General features: G+C 37.9%; 1 protein-coding gene across 4 annotated transcripts in view; it reads left to right on the forward strand.

The window, feature by feature from the left end:
• Positions 1-20360, forward strand: part of PC (pyruvate carboxylase) — a 1112699-nt gene that overhangs the window by 726845 nt on the left and 365494 nt on the right. For all 4 annotated transcript variants that reach the window (XM_089689964.1, XM_089689966.1, XM_089689965.1 and 1 more), the window contains one exon: positions 3488-3650. In XM_089689964.1, the coding sequence (XP_089546090.1) occupies positions 3488-3650 (163 nt within the window). The remainder of the gene's footprint in view (positions 1-3487; positions 3651-20360) is intronic.

Here is a 20360-nt window from a genome sequence, read left to right on the forward strand (position 1 = left end):
GTTTTCTTGAATCCTCAACTTGCAGAAGTCTGTCCTGATACCAACCCTGAGACTGGAATATTTATACATGATCTGGGATACTGTCCAGCAAAATGTTGTTCTTTCAACCAAAAAATGTGTAATAAATCCGATAGCTACCCTCAAGGAGCTGCGGAATCTCTTGATTTGCACTTGTATAAGGGTGTTAGAGAAGATGGATGGCCACTTTTGAGGCAGTTGCTTTTACTACGTTTCATTCCAGGCCTCTGCAGCAGAACGCCCTGTCAGCATGGGACAGGAGGGCTCTATCCATGGATTCCCAGATACACCTGTATCCAAGGGTTCTGAAATCTTTGGATTGGTGGATGTCACTGCTGAATTGGCAGGGAAGTCCTTTATTCCCATCTCATGAAAGCTGAAATCGATGGATGTCTGCCTTTTTGGGTGGGGAGTTGTGATGAGGCATCTTTCCATTTAGGGGGTTTGGTCTTCATGAATGAAGAATTGATCTATAAATAAAGGACTGGTGAATTAATGAAACACCACCCATTTGGATACCCCTACAATGTGATGTTTCCATTGTGAACAGACCACTAATGAAGTCACTAAGTCTAAAGTTTTTTATTTTATATAAGGCTTTGATTGCCTATAACTCTGACACATCAATTTAAAAGACTGACATTTATAGGCATTCACAGATTAAATTAAGGGAACACATTGGTGGATTTACTAAAGGCAAATAGACTGTGCACTTTGCAAGTGCAATTGTTCTAGAACTTAAAAGAAGGGAAGCTTTTCGGACTTTCATCATCCAATCATGTGCAAACAAAAATGTATTTAATTTTTATTTTCCTTGCATGTGATTGGGTATTCTTTACTAAGCTTTGGAGCAACTGCACTTGCAAAGTGCACAGTTTCTTTACCTTTTAGTATATTTGCCCTTTGGTTTACCTTTCTGACTTTTCGAAAGAAATACATTTTCGGATATTATGATGGGGAACTTTGATTATTTATCAAATCCTGTGTTGGAGAATGAGGATATAGTATATTAATTTTATGTTGAAAAGAAGATATCCAAGATAACATATGTGGATATTTGTACCTTAGGGTACACATTGGTTGCCTGAATTGTGTAAAAATAATGTTTGAGAAAGTTTATATGTCTTTTTAACATGTCTGTGTTAAATGATACATGTTTTACATAAACAGTTCAGTTGGTTTTTTTTTTTTAAGGGATTGTGGTGGTTTCATCTAGTTTGTCTCTGGCCAGAATGCACATTAGTACAATTCTATTCTGGGATAATTTCAGAAATGTGTTTCCTTTTGAAATGAACTAGAAAAGATCTTTCCTCAGTTGGAAATAGCTGTAGCTATATGACATGCATATATTTATAATATGCTAAATTTGCTGGCTCATTTTGTATGCATGTGTTGTAAGATGTTTCTTCCAGTAAAGTAAATTGGTGGAAAGTATTGAAAAATCACTTTGGTCTAATAAACAGAAGATGTGTTGACATTATAACTGAGATCTCTTTCTTTCATACTATATTGTGTACAAATTCAGCATACACCATGACCTATACTGCCTCTACCCCTTTGCTTCATTGTAATTAAAAAGCCATGAGCCTTTGTTGGTATTTGCGGGGTGTCTATTACTACAATGCTCACTTCTTTGTTCCACTGTTTCCTGCTTTGAACACTTTTACTGCTAATTCCAGGATATGAGATAAATAGGCATCTCACAAAGTTTATGAAGGCAGTATTATGAGTAATATGTACAGCCTCTTTAAACTTGGCATGCTGTTTTGTTAGGAAGACTATTAGTAGCAAGCAAAACAAAAACATCAATGTTCATACAATAGTATATCTTTCCATTTGTAGACAATACATTAAATGCTACATGTAAGCGGTTACATACTGCATACAAATTTCACTGGCAAAGTATAATGCATTGTGCTTTTCAAAAATTATATAAAACAAAAATTTGTTTTGGGGTATTTTTGTATGGCATACTCAAATGTCCTGTTTTATTCTCTCTTCTGTTGTGGGCAACAGTTAAAAATGATTTCCAAGCTATACTCCTATATTAAGAAAGATTGCCCTTAAAGCAAATCACATTCTTATTGTGTAAGTGTGTCAAAGCATTAGTAAAAATTTGTTTTTGTGACACCGTTTTGAAAATATTCTACTGAATATCTAAAGCCAACTTCCTGAAACCTGGAAGATTGATGTCATGCAAGTTTTCTCAGAAACTAGTGAGCATGCATCTTAGAAGATACAGGATATTTACACTGTTATTAGGACTCCAGAGATATTAAAATTGCTCTGTCATAGAAAACATAAAGTATGTAATTCAAACTATAGATGGAAAAACAAGCCAATCAATCATTTTGTTTTATGTAAATGTGTTCATATGATTCTGTTCATACAAATGGATCTTGCTGTCATCCAAATACATTATTCATATTTTTTATTGTGCACAGAGGGTAGCACCTAAATTGTCTGCATTTGTAGTTTGTATGTGTTAGTTTTGACATCCCTCGCAAGTGGCATAGTGTCCAAGTAATAGTTTGGTCTTCACTGGAACACCCCACAAGGAGTGATGTGCTGAATATCCTAGTAGCCCCTGGGCTACTTTGCTTCCAACTTAATCCTGATTGTGGCCCTCAGGATCATCTTACCAAGGTGTTCCAGGCACAAGAGCTTCTTTGCAGAGACAGCAGTATGATATGATGGAGAATCATCAGTGTCTGAGCTGAGATTGAGGTAGGCAAAAGAATAGTTGGAGTACAGGATGGATCGAGGCAGGAGGCAACAGACAAAAGAATTGTTGGTGTCCATTCAGAAATCGAGGTAGACTGCAAACAAGAGAGCAGCAGGAACTGGTAGAGTGAGCAACAGGGGCAGGAGAAAAAAGTAGTGGAAGAAGTAGCAGAGACTCAGTAGCTGGTGAGAAGTCAGTGCACTGGTCTCCATATGGGAGGAAGTGTAAAATCCTCTCCAGTAACTGAGAGCATTACCAGCATCAGGCACATGCAACTGCATGCCAATGTGCAAAGATCGTGAGCCGTACCCACAACATGCTGCGGACCGACAGGGCACGCCATGGCCCTGGCTGTACAGGCAGGTATCCTGGAGGTGCTGCAAAACATTTTGCTGTTGGCATAAGGCTAAACATGCAAATAATTTTAATTAACTTGTCAAGGAATACAAAGTATCTGCGATAAAAGCAACAGTTTTTATAATGTCGTGCTCTTCATCAGGATAAAGGCTAAATATGTGACTAAATATCGCATTACCTTGAAAAATGAGTTGCTGACATTTCCTGACTTAAAGTTATGCCTTCTGGATATTAGGATTAGCTGAACTGCCTCAGAATTAATATGTAAAACAAGGCATTACTTGTTAGCCTAATCCAACAGGTATTTGCTCTGTGACAGATTTTCTTAAGTTTGGATTATATTTTTTTAGATGCATATTGTACATTACCTTTCCTGCTTTCTTACAGTGTTGACTTAGTGCATGCCCAGATTCATGTAGCAGAAGGAAAGAGCTTGCCTGAGCTTGGCCTGAAGCAGGAAAATATCCGTATTAATGGATGTGCAATTCAGTGTAGAGTGACTACTGAAGATCCAGCTCGTGGATTCCAGCCCGACACTGGCAGAATTGAGGTAGATCAAGTTTTGGCTTATTGTCTTTTCCTTCCATATTGTACCTGAATGTCTGATAATGTAAATGTTGAACAGTGGCATGTGGACACATTTGTATTTAAAGTTAGGGAGCTGCAGCTGAGGCATCTTGTTGCTGGAGCTCCAGAACCACGTGTGCACATGTGTGACATTTTTTCCTTCAATATGTGTCAGAATTTTCTCCATCAATACCATGTAGATATCCTACAAGTCAGTAGTTCTAGAACATCACCAATTTTAGTATGAATTGATATTTAAGCTGTTTAAGTGAACAACCTGGAATGGTAGAAAGCTAATTGGTAAATTACTAGCGGTTAAACAATATTATTAATAGATTAATAATAAATAATTGAGATTGTTATTGGATGGGTAATACTTCAATACACCCCATCTCAAAAATATCAAATTAAAACATAGAATATTGAACCATGGGACCAAGGTGTCATTACTCAGTCATGACATTATTTATTATTATTTATTTCAGGTACTTATATAGCGCCGTCAATTTATGCAGCGCTTTACATATATATTGTACATTCACATCAGTCCCTAACCCTCAAGGGGCGTACAATCTAAGGTCCCTAACTCACATTCATATACATGGGCCAATTTAGACAGGATCCAGTTTACCTACCAGCATGTCTTTGGAGTGTGGGAGGAAACCGGAGTACCCGGAAGAAACCCACGCAGGCACGGGGAGAACATGCAAACTCCAGGCAGGAGGTGCTGTGGCTGGGATTTGAATCAACGACCCTAGTACTGCCAGGCGAAAGTGCTAACCATTTAGCCACTGTGCTGCCCACATAAAAGGTTTTTTTTATTGTAATTCCCATACATCTACCTTGTACCTTCCACTAAACAGCACAGATATATTTTTTTGGCAAACAAATACCAAGAAGAAGAATAATGATATGAGGCATATAATGCTGGTGTTATATTTACAGAATCCTACAAGATCAATGTACAAGTTATAACATAGTAGCACAATTAAAATAGATCCATTCTTATTCTCGAGATTGAAGATCTGCATCTCTCCGTCTTACCCAAAGTGCACTCTGTCACTTGGAAACAAGCCTGCAATGCCGTCTTGTTTGTCCCGTGAGTGGCCTACGAGACCTTTCCAGATGTCAGCATTTCTGCCAACATGTTCTTGTCCCACTTAGCAACATTTTTTTATTTGAAATAAGGCCAAATTACAAGTCTCTGAATACCTCCGATACAGATCACAGAGTACATTATGTGCATAGTGTTACAGTTGGTCAGGGATAGTATAAAATACATGCACTTATATAATTAAAAGGGATTGTATCACTAAAACAAAATATTATATGAGATCTAACACTATGCACACTATGTATAATAATTAGCATTTTAAATCATGGCAATTTTTGTGTTAAAAAAAAATCATACTTACAATAAGGGGAACTTTTTTTGAGCCATTGTTAAAGTGTGCAAAAGAACACAACTAGACCCTTTCAATCCCTTTACACATAAAAACAGTCACATCAAAGTTTATACATTTTCTATGCAAAATCAGTTACTAAGGTATATGCAATATACAGATACCAAGTTAACAATGAGATGGAAGAAGTTTGTAGTTTTGTATCACTAAAATTAAATGGTTTTATAAAGAGAAATCAATGCCATTGATTTATTCACATCTGGCAAAAAATTGATTTATTTGACTCCTCTAAGGACCACATCCCTCTCAACTGTTCCCTTTTTTTTATTCATTACTTAACACTAAATCCCTAATTTAAGCATTTTTAACAACTCTAGTCAATACATGTTCATCTATTGAAAATTAGTTATGGGGTTATAACAGATAATTTATGTTAGCAGCTATCATTTCAATAATATTTATAGAATTTTCAAAAATTTACAGGTGTCAGGACATAGGGACAGAGATAGTAAGTGTTACATTACATTCAAATTAACATTTTGTAAAAGATACCCATCAAGGCCTTCATTCAACATAAATATCAATTGTCCTCCTGCTCTAATATGACTACCTTCCATTAAGCTGCTTCATCAGCCACCCCCTGGTGCCAGTTAATCACAGTATGTTGTGTTTGTATATGTGTATATACTATGTGTGTGTGTGTGTGTGTGTGTATATATATATATATATATATATATATATATATATATATATATATATATATATATATATACACACACACGCGCATGCTCAATAAATATGCAAATTCCAAAATTCATTAATAAAAAAGTGCATAAAGTGTCCTGTGTTTCACAACAGTGCTATAATCAAAAAGTGCCCCAATGCTGCAGTCCATCCAGTACATAAGTGATTGACTTTCCACAAGTTCTTGGTATACATCACTCATATATAAAACAAGTGTTGCAAGCTGTAATTCATCCAATTGCAGAGTGAAATGTTTCACACAGACCCCTTGCAGATGTTAAATAGTATGCTTCACAAGCTACAAAGTGCTTCTTTCCACCTACAGTACATCATTTTTTGTGCACATACTTCTCACCTCTGAGCACTCACCAGATGAATTGACTCAAAAGTGAGTTAAATAGCGCTTTTCCCCCATTTTATCTCCATACACCTCTTCCAGAATACAGCTTTAATACATATTATATCCCGTGGCCACAAAAAGACAAAAGAAGGCCATTATAGTCTAAAATCCTTTATTTATAACATTGCATAAAAGCAAATCAATGCGCTCACATATCACTGGTCATGCAATTTCCTATCCATGTGTCTCAGCCAGCTCCACTTGTATCCCTGGTGTGAGCTCCGCATCCATGTTTGATGGCTTCTATAGTTGTGTACGTGATTATTCGCTATTCTAGTTGTAGAGTGTAATTCAACAAGTTAATTTATGTTTCTAAATAAGGATGAGAAGGGGAAAACTAGAAAATTTTAATTGTCACGTTCAGAAAATGATCACCTACAAAGCATTCAAAAATATTTGGATGCATGATTTAGGTTCACATTCCGAGATAGTATTGAATTCCTTATTAATGAATTCTATTATTTCATGGGATATCTTGACAGAAAATGTATGAAAACACCAGGTCTCTGTTCACACCTAGGGCACAGGGGTTAAATTATAGAGATGTTTTGATATATTCTTTGAAGCATAAATAAGATGGTGAGTCTGTGATGCAGGTAGGGAGACTAGGGAGTGGATCAGAGAATGTTTTACCACTGATCTGCTGTCAGACATCAAATACCTTTCTCCCTTTTTTTTTCCCCATTATGCGAGCCAGATCTTATAGTGATGATGACACAGAACAGTATATATATTTTTTCTTTATATATATATATATATATATATATATATATATAACCCTTCTTTAGTTGTATCTGTGCTTTTGTAGAGAAAACTGCAGCAAATCATATTTTAGGTTGAGATTACTGATGCCTGCCTTTGTTTCTTCCTAAAGATTACATACCTCCATGATATTTCGGCCCCCCCTCCCTTTTGTGTAGGTTAAGAATGTTTTTTTATATACAGAGCACACTCCTATTACATATATTTGCACTGCCCAATGCTTAGAGGAGGAGCACTGCAGGTTCCTTACATTTTACTTCTAAAGTGTGGCACCCCAGGCATGACCGTTATCTTAAAGCGGTATTTAATCCAAAAACAAAAATATATTAAAGCGGAGCTCCACCCAGAAGAGAAAGTTCCGCTTTAAGGACTGTTCCCCCCCACTCCCCATTAAGGATTGGAACCTTTGGGGGGCAGGGGGGGAGCGGGTACCCAAATTTGACAGGTACCCACTCCCACATCTGGTCTGATCGCCTAAATGATCGGCAATGGAAGGTGTTTTCTCTCCCTGTAGTCTTTTGGGGCACGTGACAGGTCCCAGAAGACTACAGGACCATTCATGAAGCGCAGCACTACTTGCGTATGCACAGTGGGTACCCTGTTCTGAAGTCGCAAGCTATCACAGCCGGGTGCCCACACTGAAGATGTCGGCCTCCTGGAATACAGGACGGCCGGTGAAACGGGCTGCGGGGGACACACCGCGGGACTGGTAAGTGGCTGTTTTTGAAAAGTCAGCATCTACAGTTTTTGTAGCTGCTGACTTTTATTTTTTGACAGGGTGAGTGGAACTCTGCTTTAAATTGCAGAAATGGTGCCTAATTTTCTTGTTTAGGCTCTTTTCATTTATTTTCACCTGGTGATCCAACCAGAAGGTTTATTATTTTTCAACTTACTTTAACAGGACTAACTGCTCAGACAAAAGTAGTAGTTAGAGGGCTTAGACAAACCATTTAACACTGACAGGGGTGCTTACAAAGGTCATGTTTTGTTCATGGATGTAAAACCTTTACCTCACAAGAAATTAAACTGTTTGCTTTTACTGCTTATGAAGTGTTAGCCTGGAGTTCAGCTTCAGTTTGTAAGTAAAGTCTATTTAAGTCTGCTAGCCCTTTGCCACAGCTTTAAAACGCTGCTGTCCAAAGGTGTCTGATTTACTAGTTCATCTAGAATGCAGATACTCTAAGACAGGAGGTGTACTACTGAGTAGATTATCAGATGAAATAAAGGGAAAAAGTATAGTAAAGAAAACAAATGCAGCCACCACATATAAAGACTGATAAGCTGATCTATATTAAAATTTAGTTTTTGGGTTTCATACCAATTTAATATACTTTTTCTAGACTAGTGAACTATTTGTGGAGCCAGGGTCTAGATGAAAGCATTTTAACTTGCAATTTGCCCTTTAATGAACAGTTAACACTGGTGCATTTTTGTGATACGTGGCACGGCAGCCCTATCATTTGCATGGGCTGCTGTGTTTCGCAAAATGCAGGTAAAAGGTCCCTACACCTTTCCAAACATCGTCTCCTGCAGTGGGAACTGAGCTGCAGTGCGTTTCCCAGTGCAGGCGGCATCCCATTAAGATGGGTCCCATCTTTTGTGTGCGGGTGGATGCAGCTGTGGGACAAAGTGCTGGTTCCGCAGTGGCTTATACCCTGCACTATTTCTAAACTATTTGTATAATTTGCTTGTGTCCTCAATCAAACTTTCAATAAAATGGCTGGTGTCATCACATGTGCAGCACCAGGGCAGTTACAGATCAAAGACAAGCAGCTTCCTTGGCTGTAAAGCATAGGAGAGTTTAATTCTGTTTTAAGGTTGTCAGCAACTCGGCCTCTACAGATTTAGCAGTGCCTAAAAACGGAGAGCAACTGGGTATGTGCAGAGCAGATTGAGGCAGTGTATTACTGGATTTTACACTGCATAGACACTTTTTTTTTTCACATAGCTATACCTGCAAAAGGTGCCTTCCTGAAGTGATCAAGCAGTACTTTTTTGACTAAAGTTCCACTTTAAATGACCACTGATACCAGGAAATGTATTTACTCTTTCTGTCGCAGATGCTTTTTTTGTTCCTGCTAACCCAGGACATGGGGACAGCTTTTACTACTGCTGATCACCAGCGTAGGAGCAACTTTTTTTACACTGATCTACAATGCCAGGGCATTTTTACTCCCACTGACCTAACTCCAGAGCCATAATGTTATGGAAAGTGAACTGGTCTTTTGTTTTAAAAAGTTTGTGGATCCCTGCATGCATTATGGTAGCTCTACTGTCAGTGTTTCCTGTTAAAGGCTGTGGAACTTCTGGATACTTTTGAATGTTAACAGACCTAGTCTGTTCCAGGAGTACAGCATATTTGTGACTATAATGTGAAAAAGTCATTATTACTCACATGGGAAGTATACTAAGGAGGCTCACATATGCCAGTAATAAGGCTGGATTCACTCTGTAGTGTTTTAGAAATTCTACCTTCTAGCACATTTCTTGCATGTTTTACTGCATTTTAGTTCACTGAGACCGCTCTTAATGCAAAACGAAGGGCAATTAATCCACACTAATAGCATTTTATAACTAGATATATAACTGGACATCCAGTCTCAGTATTCGTCTCTTGGTGCTTTTCCTCCTGTTAGACTGAATTTTAACACACACTTTAATACTTCTTAATACATTAATGTGAATTTTTAATCTGTTTAGAGATGTGGCTTTATGGGGGCTGTTGCATATATTTTAACACACAAGCCTCTTAACATGCTTTGGCACATGTGACTCAACACTTAGAGCTCTGGAGACCCTGAGCCATTAACATCCCAAACACCTTATTGTTCCCCAGATGCTTGGACTTATAGCTAAGAGGACAGTGAGGCTTAGATATAAACAATCTGGAGTAGCAGGAAATGTATGGCAAGGAGGACCTATGGTGAAGGCACTGAGTCACAGCTGGTAATGTGCAGTCTCATCTAGATGTCACTCACAATTCTCTTAAAGTGTGTATATATATATATATATATGTGTATATGTATATATATATACATACACAGTACCTTTCCTGGCCTACATTGGAAGATGCCCTTTCAATTTGAAGCACTTTTAAGACTTTATACCATTGTGTTGTGACTGTGCAAGAGAATCAATGTTTAGAGCTATGCCAGTGGAATAGAATAGCTTTTATTTTCTGCATGTGAATCGTACTACCACTCTAAATGACTTAAATTGTCAATTATATGCAAGCCAATTAGTTACGGGTTTGTTAAGACAGGTTTATTCTACTACCATAATTCACCTTGCATGAAGCAATGGTATGCAAAATGAACCTGGATTTTTGATGTCCCTTGATCTTTATACTTGGTTTATGTAATTTTTTTTCTTAATGGTGGAAGTTTGTGATTACTCATCTAATGCAAAGTCCTGATAAGGATTACTGTTAATTAGTTAAAATTGGAGTTACATTTCAGGCACAGTGAAACGCACATTTTTGTAAATGCTTTGTAATACTTTCGTTTTTGTATTGTTAACATAATTTTGAGTACTATAATAGTTCAATATTCTGTGTATCTGAACACCAAAGACCCTGGATGGACATCATAGTCCAACTTGGACTCCTGGACTGAGCAGGGCTCTCACTTTATTATGTGAGAGCCTCCCAGGAAGTACTGCACCCACTTCCATCATTGTTCCATCATTGGACTGGCCTGAAGATGAATGGGGAATGCTGCCTGAAATAGTGGGATAATAAAGGGTGACAAAAGAGACATTAAGGGCTTGAGATTTTTGAGGGTTACCTGTGAGGTCTGAAATGTGGGTAAAACCAGTGTGAGCAGGGAGTTAGGCATGGAAGTAAAAGGTAAAGTCATGAATAGTAGTACATCATCTGCAAATAAGCAGAGTTTATGGTGCTGTCCTTCCAGTACTCTTTTTTTTTTCCCTTTCTCTCTTCTTCTTTTCCTCCTTTCTTTTCATTTTTTTTCCGAATCACACTTGAAAATTTTGTTTTCAAGAGAGATTGACCGATTGTTTATTTTGTACTGTTGTATAGCCTCATGAAAGTTTTGCAATTTCCATGGTCCGTTCACCGCCAACATTATAATTTTGAGGAGGATTTACTAGAGCTAGTGCACACAGAATCTGGTGCAGCTATACATGCTAGCCAATCATCTTCTAACTTCAGCTTGTTAAATTAAGCTTTGACATTAAAACCTGGAACCTGATTGGTTTCTCTGCAGAGCTATACCAGATTTTGCACGCTCCAGTTATAGTAAATCTTCCCCATTGTGTCTGCTCTCTTTCACCTAACGTCTATACACTGACTCTTTTCACCTGTTGTACTATTTCTGGTGAACTCTATGCTCAAAGTTGTGACTGCAACATATCAGTATATAGCTTGTCATTCATTGTGTCCCTTTGTAAAAAAAATTTGAATAAAGAATGTTAAACAAAAAAATCAAGATGTACAAAAAAAAAAAGTAGAAAGAAGAGATTTCAAAATGTATATTCAGTTTTATGATTTAAACATACTCATTACAATCTTACTGTAAAATAAAAAAAGTGAAAGATCAAATAAAACCTTTAAAAGGCAAATTATGTAAATAAATTCAAATACATGTGTTTAAAGAATGTGTGTAAAGGTTTCCATTGGGGTTGTTAACCAACAGGCTGTAGAGTAGTTTACTGTAGGTTGAGATATATTGCCTTTCAGACAACATTCCTGCATGCGAGTTTTCCACTCCAGGAGCATTATCATATATTAAGCTGCTTTTTGAAGCACAAGCAACATGCATGTACATCAGAAAATCAGTATTTAAGCACCTGTTCCAACCATGAATTTTCTTGCTGTGAGTAGGAAGGCAAGTACTTCATGCTGCATTTTGTGTTTCACTTGAAGTGTCCCATTTAATACAATTTAAAAGCTTCTCACGTCTGAAATTTATGTCAGTACAATACATATAAACATATGCTTTTTTGATGTGAGCCAGTCCAATGGCCGTTTGGCGGCTTCAAAAGTGTTCCTGCATTCTGGGTGCACGCCATTTGGCGTGCTCCCGCACATGCGCAGTTTGCGCTAATGCAGAGCGGCGCAGCAGCGCGATCTGTCACCGGCCGTGCACCACGGACACGGCTGATGACAGATCCGAGTACCGGCTCCCGCTGCTGGTACCATGTGACCTGCTGTGACCATGACAGCTAAGCACAAAAAAAAAAAAAAAAAAAAGCTGAATGAATCGATTTCATTCAGGTAAATGCTTGCTTATAGCAAAGTAATTCTTTGCTATAAGCAAATTGTGTAAAAAAAAAAAAAAAAAAATACTGATCACTTCCCCAAAGTAGTACAATGGTAACATTGTACTACTTTGGTCATAGTAAAATATGAAAAAAAAATCTTAAAAAAAATTAAAAAAAAATGTAATAAAAAATTAAAAATAAAAAAAAAAATGTATTTTTTTTTTCATACTGTCACCAGTCAGTGTCCCTGTTCACCGCCATGCCAGTTATATGATGACGCTGTACTGCACTGGTGACAGTATGTAAAAAAATAAATTGTGAAAATAATTTTTTTAATTTTTTTATTTTCCGAAAAATTATGACAAAAAAAATACAACTTCAAAAAACTCGCCATTCCTCTTATGAAGTACGTCGGACTGTCTACTCTGCAAAAAGGGGTCATTTGGGGATATCTGTACTATTCTGGCATTCTTGGACCTCAAGAAATTAGATTGGCCGTCAGTACTTCAGGATTGATCAATATTCAGATCTATACCATAGTTTGTGAACTCTAAACCTTCCTACAAACTAAAAACTACATCCTAATTTGGTTTATTTTCACCAAAGACATGTAGTAGAATACATCTCGGGCTAAATTTATGAAGAACAATTATTTATTTGTAAACTTTTATAACAGAAACAAAGAAAAACGTGTTTTTTTTCAAAATTTTTGATCTTTTTTTGTTAATTTAGCAAAAAATAAAAACCCTAGCGGTGATTAAATACCACCAAAAGAAAGCTCTAGTTGTGTGAAGAAAATGATAAAATTTTAGTTTGGGTACAATGTTGTATGACCGCGCAATTGTCATTCAAAATGTGAGAGTGCTGAAACGTGAAAATTGGCCTGGGCAGGAAGGTGTAAAATTGCACGGTATTGAAATGGTTAAACAAAGACATAATATAACAATAAATATTAATAAGAAAGGGTTTATAAGCTTAGCACATGTCCTAAAAATGTATTATTTACATTTTTAAAATGAATTTCACTACATCAGACATATACACCTTTGGGGAAGTAACAGTCACGATACATTGATACGCCTCCTGCACCAGCCCTGACTTGCAGTCTTATACTCACCTATCCCTTCTGCTTAGTAAAAAAAAAAAGTCTGTCTAATGACCTCTCCATACAGAGCTGCTTCTCTTCTGCTGTTATCACTTGCCTGTCACTTTGGTATCCCTGTAAAACTTTTTTGTGACCTGCACACAGTTCCATTAAGCAATTTAGATTTTGCAGTGGCTACCTGAGTTTTGTTTTGTAGACTGCTGTATTGTAAAAGGAGAATTTTATAAATAACTTTTGAGCAAGGTACTTTTTACCCCTATTGCACCAGTTTTTTTTTAATTTTTTGTCACTTTGATATTCCAGTTCTTTACAAAATAGTGCTAGATCAATGGCTGAATAATAATTAGTTAGAGGGGGAGATCAAGAGCAGGAGCCAGGACTAAGCCTCACTCTGTGTGTCAATGGAGACACAGAGACTTGGCAAGAGCGAGCATGCACAAATGCCCCCAGAGCAAGTGACTTGCTTATGGGGCACTTGGGAGGGAGGAGTGCCAGAAGAGGAGAATTGGGGCTGCTCAGTGCCAGACCATTGCACAGAGCAGGTAAGTACAAGAACATTTAAAAAAAACTTGCATTTAGAACCATTTTACTTTTTATACCTTCTCTGTGAATAGTCATGAAATAAGTGCCCTGCAAGTCAGCGTTTGATGCAAAGCGTGTGACTACCTCCTACACCTGAGCTCTTCTTGTAGGTAGTGAGTCTAGAAGCAAGGAGCAGGGAGTTATAGGGCATTCCTCATGCTCTCTTGGCCTTTTTGGGACCCAAGTTTTTAGACAAGCGTTATTGGACTTTTATAAAAACAAAAAAAAAATGACTACAGCTTGATTAGGCTACTCTATAATAGTAATATATCAAAAGTGATTTTGATGTGTTATGTTATTGTTATAATTAGATGACAGACATTTGCAATATTTTTTGGAACAGAAGCCGTTAATGGATGCCCTTACTTATTTTTTTTTATGCACTAACAGTTAATTTTTCAGGTCAAGCTTTCAAGGCTTCACACGTTTTCTTGATTCAATCAGTACTGATAGAGGTTAGCAAAACTTTTGATAAACCTCTGTGTATTAGTACTGCTTCGGCCTAGAAAAAGGGGGTAGACCCCAAAAGCTTGTCCAGAAAAATAGCAGTTAGTGAAAATAACAAAAAGGAGCAAGGACAGTACTTAAATGTGCAGTTATGAGTACACAAATGTTGCTACAATTACTTTATGCTTATATAGAAATAATTAGATATGTTGTTGGAGAAGTTGCTATGAGAGAGAATACATTCTGCAAAATGTATTGAATGACCAATTAGAAGACTTGGATAAAATGCTTTCTGATAAGATGGGAATAGGGTAGAGACTCCATTAAATAGGTCATTAAGAAATAATTAATCACAGGATCTGGTTAGCTCTGTATCGATTCAGGCGTCTCTCCTCCTGACCTTTGTATGGGATCTTCTCTTTGGTATATCGATTCCTTGGACAAAATTAGATACTTATAGTAATTTGCATGCTGCGATCTCAGCTACTGAGTTGAGACTAACTGAGGCAAACATTATCAAGTCATGTACCAACTTCTGTGCCAAGTTGTGTTTTAAAAATGATCTCTAAAGCCAGCCATACAAAGTCAGATCTTTGATCGATTCAGACAAATGATCAGTTGTATGAGCTTTCTACCTGAGAACAGATTTCCTGGAATGATCATTATAGTCATTGTTTTTCTAATTTATTAAAGACTTGTTGGCCTATTATATAAGGTATTTTCTTCTTATGTTAAAAGATGTGTTCTTTAATATATTACAGTAGAAATGTTTTTTTTAATTGTTCTTTTGTTTGTAAAGGTATGTATTGTCTTACGCCTTTTTTTTCCTTTAACTAAATGCTAATGACACCAAGCAAGACATAGCTAAGCGATAATATGTACATACTTAAAAGGTTGTGCATGCTTCCTTTTTAATAATATTTAGTATTGCTGTACAACAGGAAATCATAGCTTTAATAGTTTAAAGTATTTGCTCTGGGATTTTGACAGACCATGTGTGATTTTGATTAATGTAAATACTTATGCAGGTGAATGTTCAACTATGATATACAGTTACTGCAGGAAATGTTTTTGATGGCATCAGAAACATATTTGTATAGACACAGGCATAGCAACACAATGAATATTACAGCTATGTTAATGTTAGCAGAGCATGACATTTGCGTACAAAAGAATTCCCTGCAACAAAGGTTTTTTAAAAATACATTTTGTTTATAGTGGATTTTGTTTATTGAGAGACACAGCCTTTGGTCAATAGTGTAATCAGAACCAATAGGTTTCAGTGCCATATGCAGGAATTTTTATTCATTATTAGAGTACAAACAATAGCCAATGTGTTTTTGGGACTTTACTGATAGCCCTTCATCAGGGCTTGTGCAGATAAGGGTAAATTTCACTAAAATGGATACAGGGCTTGATATGTCACCTAGCAAGCTGCCTGTATGATTCGCCACTAGACTCTAGGGTTTTCATGTCATGCAGTGGTGCTAGAGAGGATTTCCAGGCTGAATTGGTGGCCAGTAGACTGGACGTCCAGGAACACTGTGGAACACCTTCCTATTGTGGGCTATCACCTTTTCTGCAAAAAATTAATCAAAGGATGAGATCATATAGAACATCAATAGGGTCAGAAATACCTTTTTACCCAGTCTTACAAGGCAAGGATCCCAAACAGAAGTAAGTTTTTTTTACAGCTCAGAGTAGTTAATTTTGTCCCCTGGAGCACTCAAAAGGTCCATGTCTGCAAAGCCGTCTTCTTCTGACAGTGCCAAAAGACCCAGATGAAGCGAAACCTGCTTTCTGTTAAGAAATACAGATCAGCATAAAGGTTTGCCCCCACTTATGATTCACAGGGTGGGGGTACAATTTCTGTTTTTTTGTCAGCTTACAGGACCAGTAACATTTTTAATGTCTGGGATCATAAAATTATAGAAGCAGGCTACAAAAGAGAATTCCATTCTCCTTCGACATCTTGCCAATACCTCAGAGACTGGTGGATCTCTGGCTTTGCAGGGACTTTTGAAATACAAAAATATTGTTTTTGGTCCACCTAAAGGTTTGTATTTAAACCTCTTTCCTGAAAAGGGAGATTATCCAACTGTTCTGAAACTGAGGGCTCTCACTGGATCCCAGGATGGAATCCAATTGATTGGTGTTTGCGTCACTCTACTTTTTATATCTGACATGTTTCTGTGTTACCAAATACTGTTTGCATTGCTCTCTTTACATTACTTACTTTGTGTGAAATACCTAGTGATCATGGCAGTCCCTCTGGTTTCCTGTTTTAGACTGCCTATGTTATTCACAACCCATATTAGTGTGGTTAGCGTGCACCTTTACCTTATACTTTGCCTTATACTTGGGAGCTACAGGATGCTATGTACACTCACAGGGTGTTTATATTCCTGTAGTCAGACTTCTGCTTGACAGGCTTTACCACAACTCCTCATTTGGATCAGTGTACTGCTGTCTTTCTGCCACCTGCTGACACCCTTGCCCCCCTGTACAGCTTGTCAGTAACAAGATGGGTGTATTACTGTTTCTCTGCCACCTGCTGACAGACTCCTCTGCCCAGCTCATCACCATTTTATTTCGGTCTCTGTAATTTTACACAGGAATTTGCCTGTGTTCTGGTTGGACTACTGTTACCACCCCCCCCCCCCTTTCCCCCTCAAATCATTACAAGGTGTCTGCACGTCCACCTCTCTAAGGCCTCATGTACACTGCAGGTGCTAAACTAATGTTCAGGAGCAGTTGGGCGTTTTTTCCTAAAGCCCCTGAACTCTCTGCTATGTTATCCTATATATCTACTGTATATACACATAGTTGTTTAAAGGAGTTTACAGGCAGCTGAGTTTACTCTCAGCTAGGTGTGTTTAGAACTTCAGCATCTATTAATTTCAATGCCCAGAATAATATAAAATTCAGGCCAATGAAATAAACTCCCAAACACCAAATGCTGCTATACTAAGCTGCTAAACTGGATTGAAAAATGCAGCTGTCAGGAGAAACAGCATTTGCAAAAACCAGTGTGCATGAAACGTTAGCCTCTTATGCAAATTAGACTTTTTTTTTGTCTATACATAATATTTGGATGTGGTGTCATTTACCTGTGGTCTTGCACTCTGTCTTAGCCCGCAAGATGAGCATATATTAAGGGGGTGGTGCCATTTGGTGTTCCGAGATACACCGAGTTAAACCCCACCTGTAGGCGGCCTTGAGACACCCTTGGATTAATTGGTGGTTTTATTTCAACACCCTCTATTAGTACAGGAGCAGCTATTAGCTCGATGGGCTCTGAGGAAGAGGATAAATCCTCGGAACGCATCAGCCTGTGGATGTTCCATCGTTTCTTTACTTCTTGATGTTTTGCGATCTGTTTTTGCTGGAATCACGAGATGAATTTGTACCTTTTAGGACTTTGAGAGTATAATACTTACCGTTTTACATTAAATATATTTTTAAAGGATAATGCACTAGGCCAGTGCGCCCTCTGTTTATCATTACAAAAATTCAGCTCTCCTTGTGGAGCTCTGACAACCAGGCAAAGTGCTCTGTTTATAAGGAGCATATAGTGTTGGAGGCTGTCACACTGATAGTGAAGCATAGGGCCTCTAATTACACAGGGACAGCACGGCATCCAAGATACATTTCTCTTCTGACTGATTATAAATATGTGGTCTTTCATCCTGATTCTCAGTCACTAGCTTTGCCGGCATAGCTGTTGAAACCCAGGTGTTGAGAGACAAGGGCATTGTGTAATCTGTAATCCTTATAATGCTAAAGGCTTGCAAGTTTACTTCTAGGAAGGTTTATGCATTTGGAAATCTTCAAGTAGTGTTTACTCCATTGATGCCCTTTCAAATGGCAGGATATAATCCTCTTAAAATCAGGGAGTGGAGCGGTTGATGTGCCCACAGCACCACAATGGGAGATGTATTGGCCTTGGTTATCCTGTTTCAAAATCAGTTAGCCAAACTGTCCTTTGTTCATACGTTTATGCAAGAAGCTACTTATGAGAATTAGAGACATTCCTTTGTTAACATCAATGCCTTTCCTATGGCAAGGAGAATCTCAGACTCAGTAGGCCTATTGCGCAAGACTCCTTTTTTAATTTTGTGTGCAATAAAGGGCAGTTTTCCAAAGGTGGACTTTTCTTTGAGCTCATTTAGAAGATTTTGTTTCCTTTCCTTTTGCTAGGTCCCAGTCAATCCCAAGGAGAAGATTGCCTTACACACACTGGATATACATAGGGCCATTGGGGTGTACCTACAGGTCACCTCATCATTTAGCAAGTAGGAATCATTGTTTATTTTTAAGACTGTTTTCCACAAGGTGCTGGCATCCTCTTCATCCACTAAATCTAGATAGGGTTAGCAGATCATATTGCAGGCCTGTGCCCTCCTTTCCAGCCACTACCTATTCCACAAGGGCAGTCTGTGCTTGTAAGGCGTTTTGCCATTAAGAATCGGCATCACAGGTCTGTAAGGCAGCACCTTGCTCTTCTGTCAACACTTAAACTATATTTTACAAATTGGATATGGCTGCATTGGTAGATGCTAGCTTTAGCCCCAAGGTTTTGCAGATGGCAGTGAACAGTATTAACCACTTTGCAACCATTCCATTGTAGTTTTATTGCTACAGGGCAGCTGCTCTGAGCAGAATTGCATATATAAATGTGATTCTGCATTTCCGGGTAGGAGGCGCATGCACCCACCTGGCTGTGATTCATCACAGCAAATGCAATCACTGTGTGCCAAGCAGGGATTGCCTGCTGGCACTCGGAGATCAGCTCTGAGACTCATGGAACACACTTCTGTCAGTGTAAACAGCACTGTTCAGTGACATGGGGTCTAGTTGATTTTTCATTCCCTGCTAAGCAGGGAGTGAAAACAACTAGGTCCACAGTAAACGCTGCATACAGTACACACACAAACATGTTAGGCACATATTTAACCCCTTGATCACCCCAGAAATGATAACATCTTCCTACCCAGTGTCATTAGTACAGTGACAGTGCATATTGTTAGCACTGATCACTGTAAAAATGGCAGTGATGTCAATGGTTGGTGATGTCAGTGGCAGTTAGTTCACTCCAGCATCAGTTCATGTCAGATTGACTGCGCAGTATCAGTCCTGTTTTAAGTCACTGATCACTGACATTACTAGTAGAAAATAAATAAATAAAAATTCCAGTAGATTCCATAGTTTGCAGACACTGACATTTTCACACAAACCTATCAATATATACTTATTGGGGCTTTTTTTTCTTACTTAAGATGTAGCAGAATACATTTTGGCCAACATTTATTAAGAGATTTTATTTTTTTTTTTATGGTATATATTTTATAGCAGAAAGTAAAAAATATTGTTTTTTTTTCTCAACATTGTCAGCCTTTTTTCTTTTATATAATAAAAAATAATAGAATAGGCTTTTGCTCAGCACGACCTTAACTCAGATTGGTTGATGAAACCTGGGAGGCTTCTCAACCCTTCTATAATGAGCCAGATATCCTTGAAGGTAGATTTGTGGACCCTCAGCTTCAAGCCCAATGGAGCATTATTTTTTTTTTATGATCTGGGACACTTGACCTATTTTCCTCACCAGGCTTCCCTGATTCCTTGACTTACCGCATTCCACATTCCGTTTGACAAATATATCCCTTTCACTAACTTGTGTGCCATTTTAGTCCAGACTTTCTTGCTATACTGTGTATACACACAGTGCTTACAAAGTGCAGTATATCAAATCGCCCAAAAAAATATTGTTCATAATTGTGGCCAAATCAAATGCATCTTTGATCAGTTTAGCAGTTCAGTATGTGTGAAGTAATTCACACCAGTGCGTTGATCTGTGTTCTAGCACAGCTGTAAAACGCAGATCAATAGAAGGGCATAGTTAAATAGTTAGTCTGGCTGAAAAATACCAAAGTCCATCCAGTTCAACCAAAAAAAAAAAGAAAGTTATCATATACTCACAGTTGATCCAGAGGAAGGCAAAAACCCCCCCAGCAAAGCATGATCTAA

Source organism: Staurois parvus, unplaced genomic scaffold, assembly GCF_062004578.1.
Source record: "Staurois parvus isolate SC_StPar_1 unplaced genomic scaffold, SC_StPar_1.0 ptg000505l, whole genome shotgun sequence".
In the NCBI taxonomy this organism is placed as follows: domain Eukaryota; kingdom Metazoa; phylum Chordata; class Amphibia; order Anura; family Ranidae; genus Staurois; species Staurois parvus.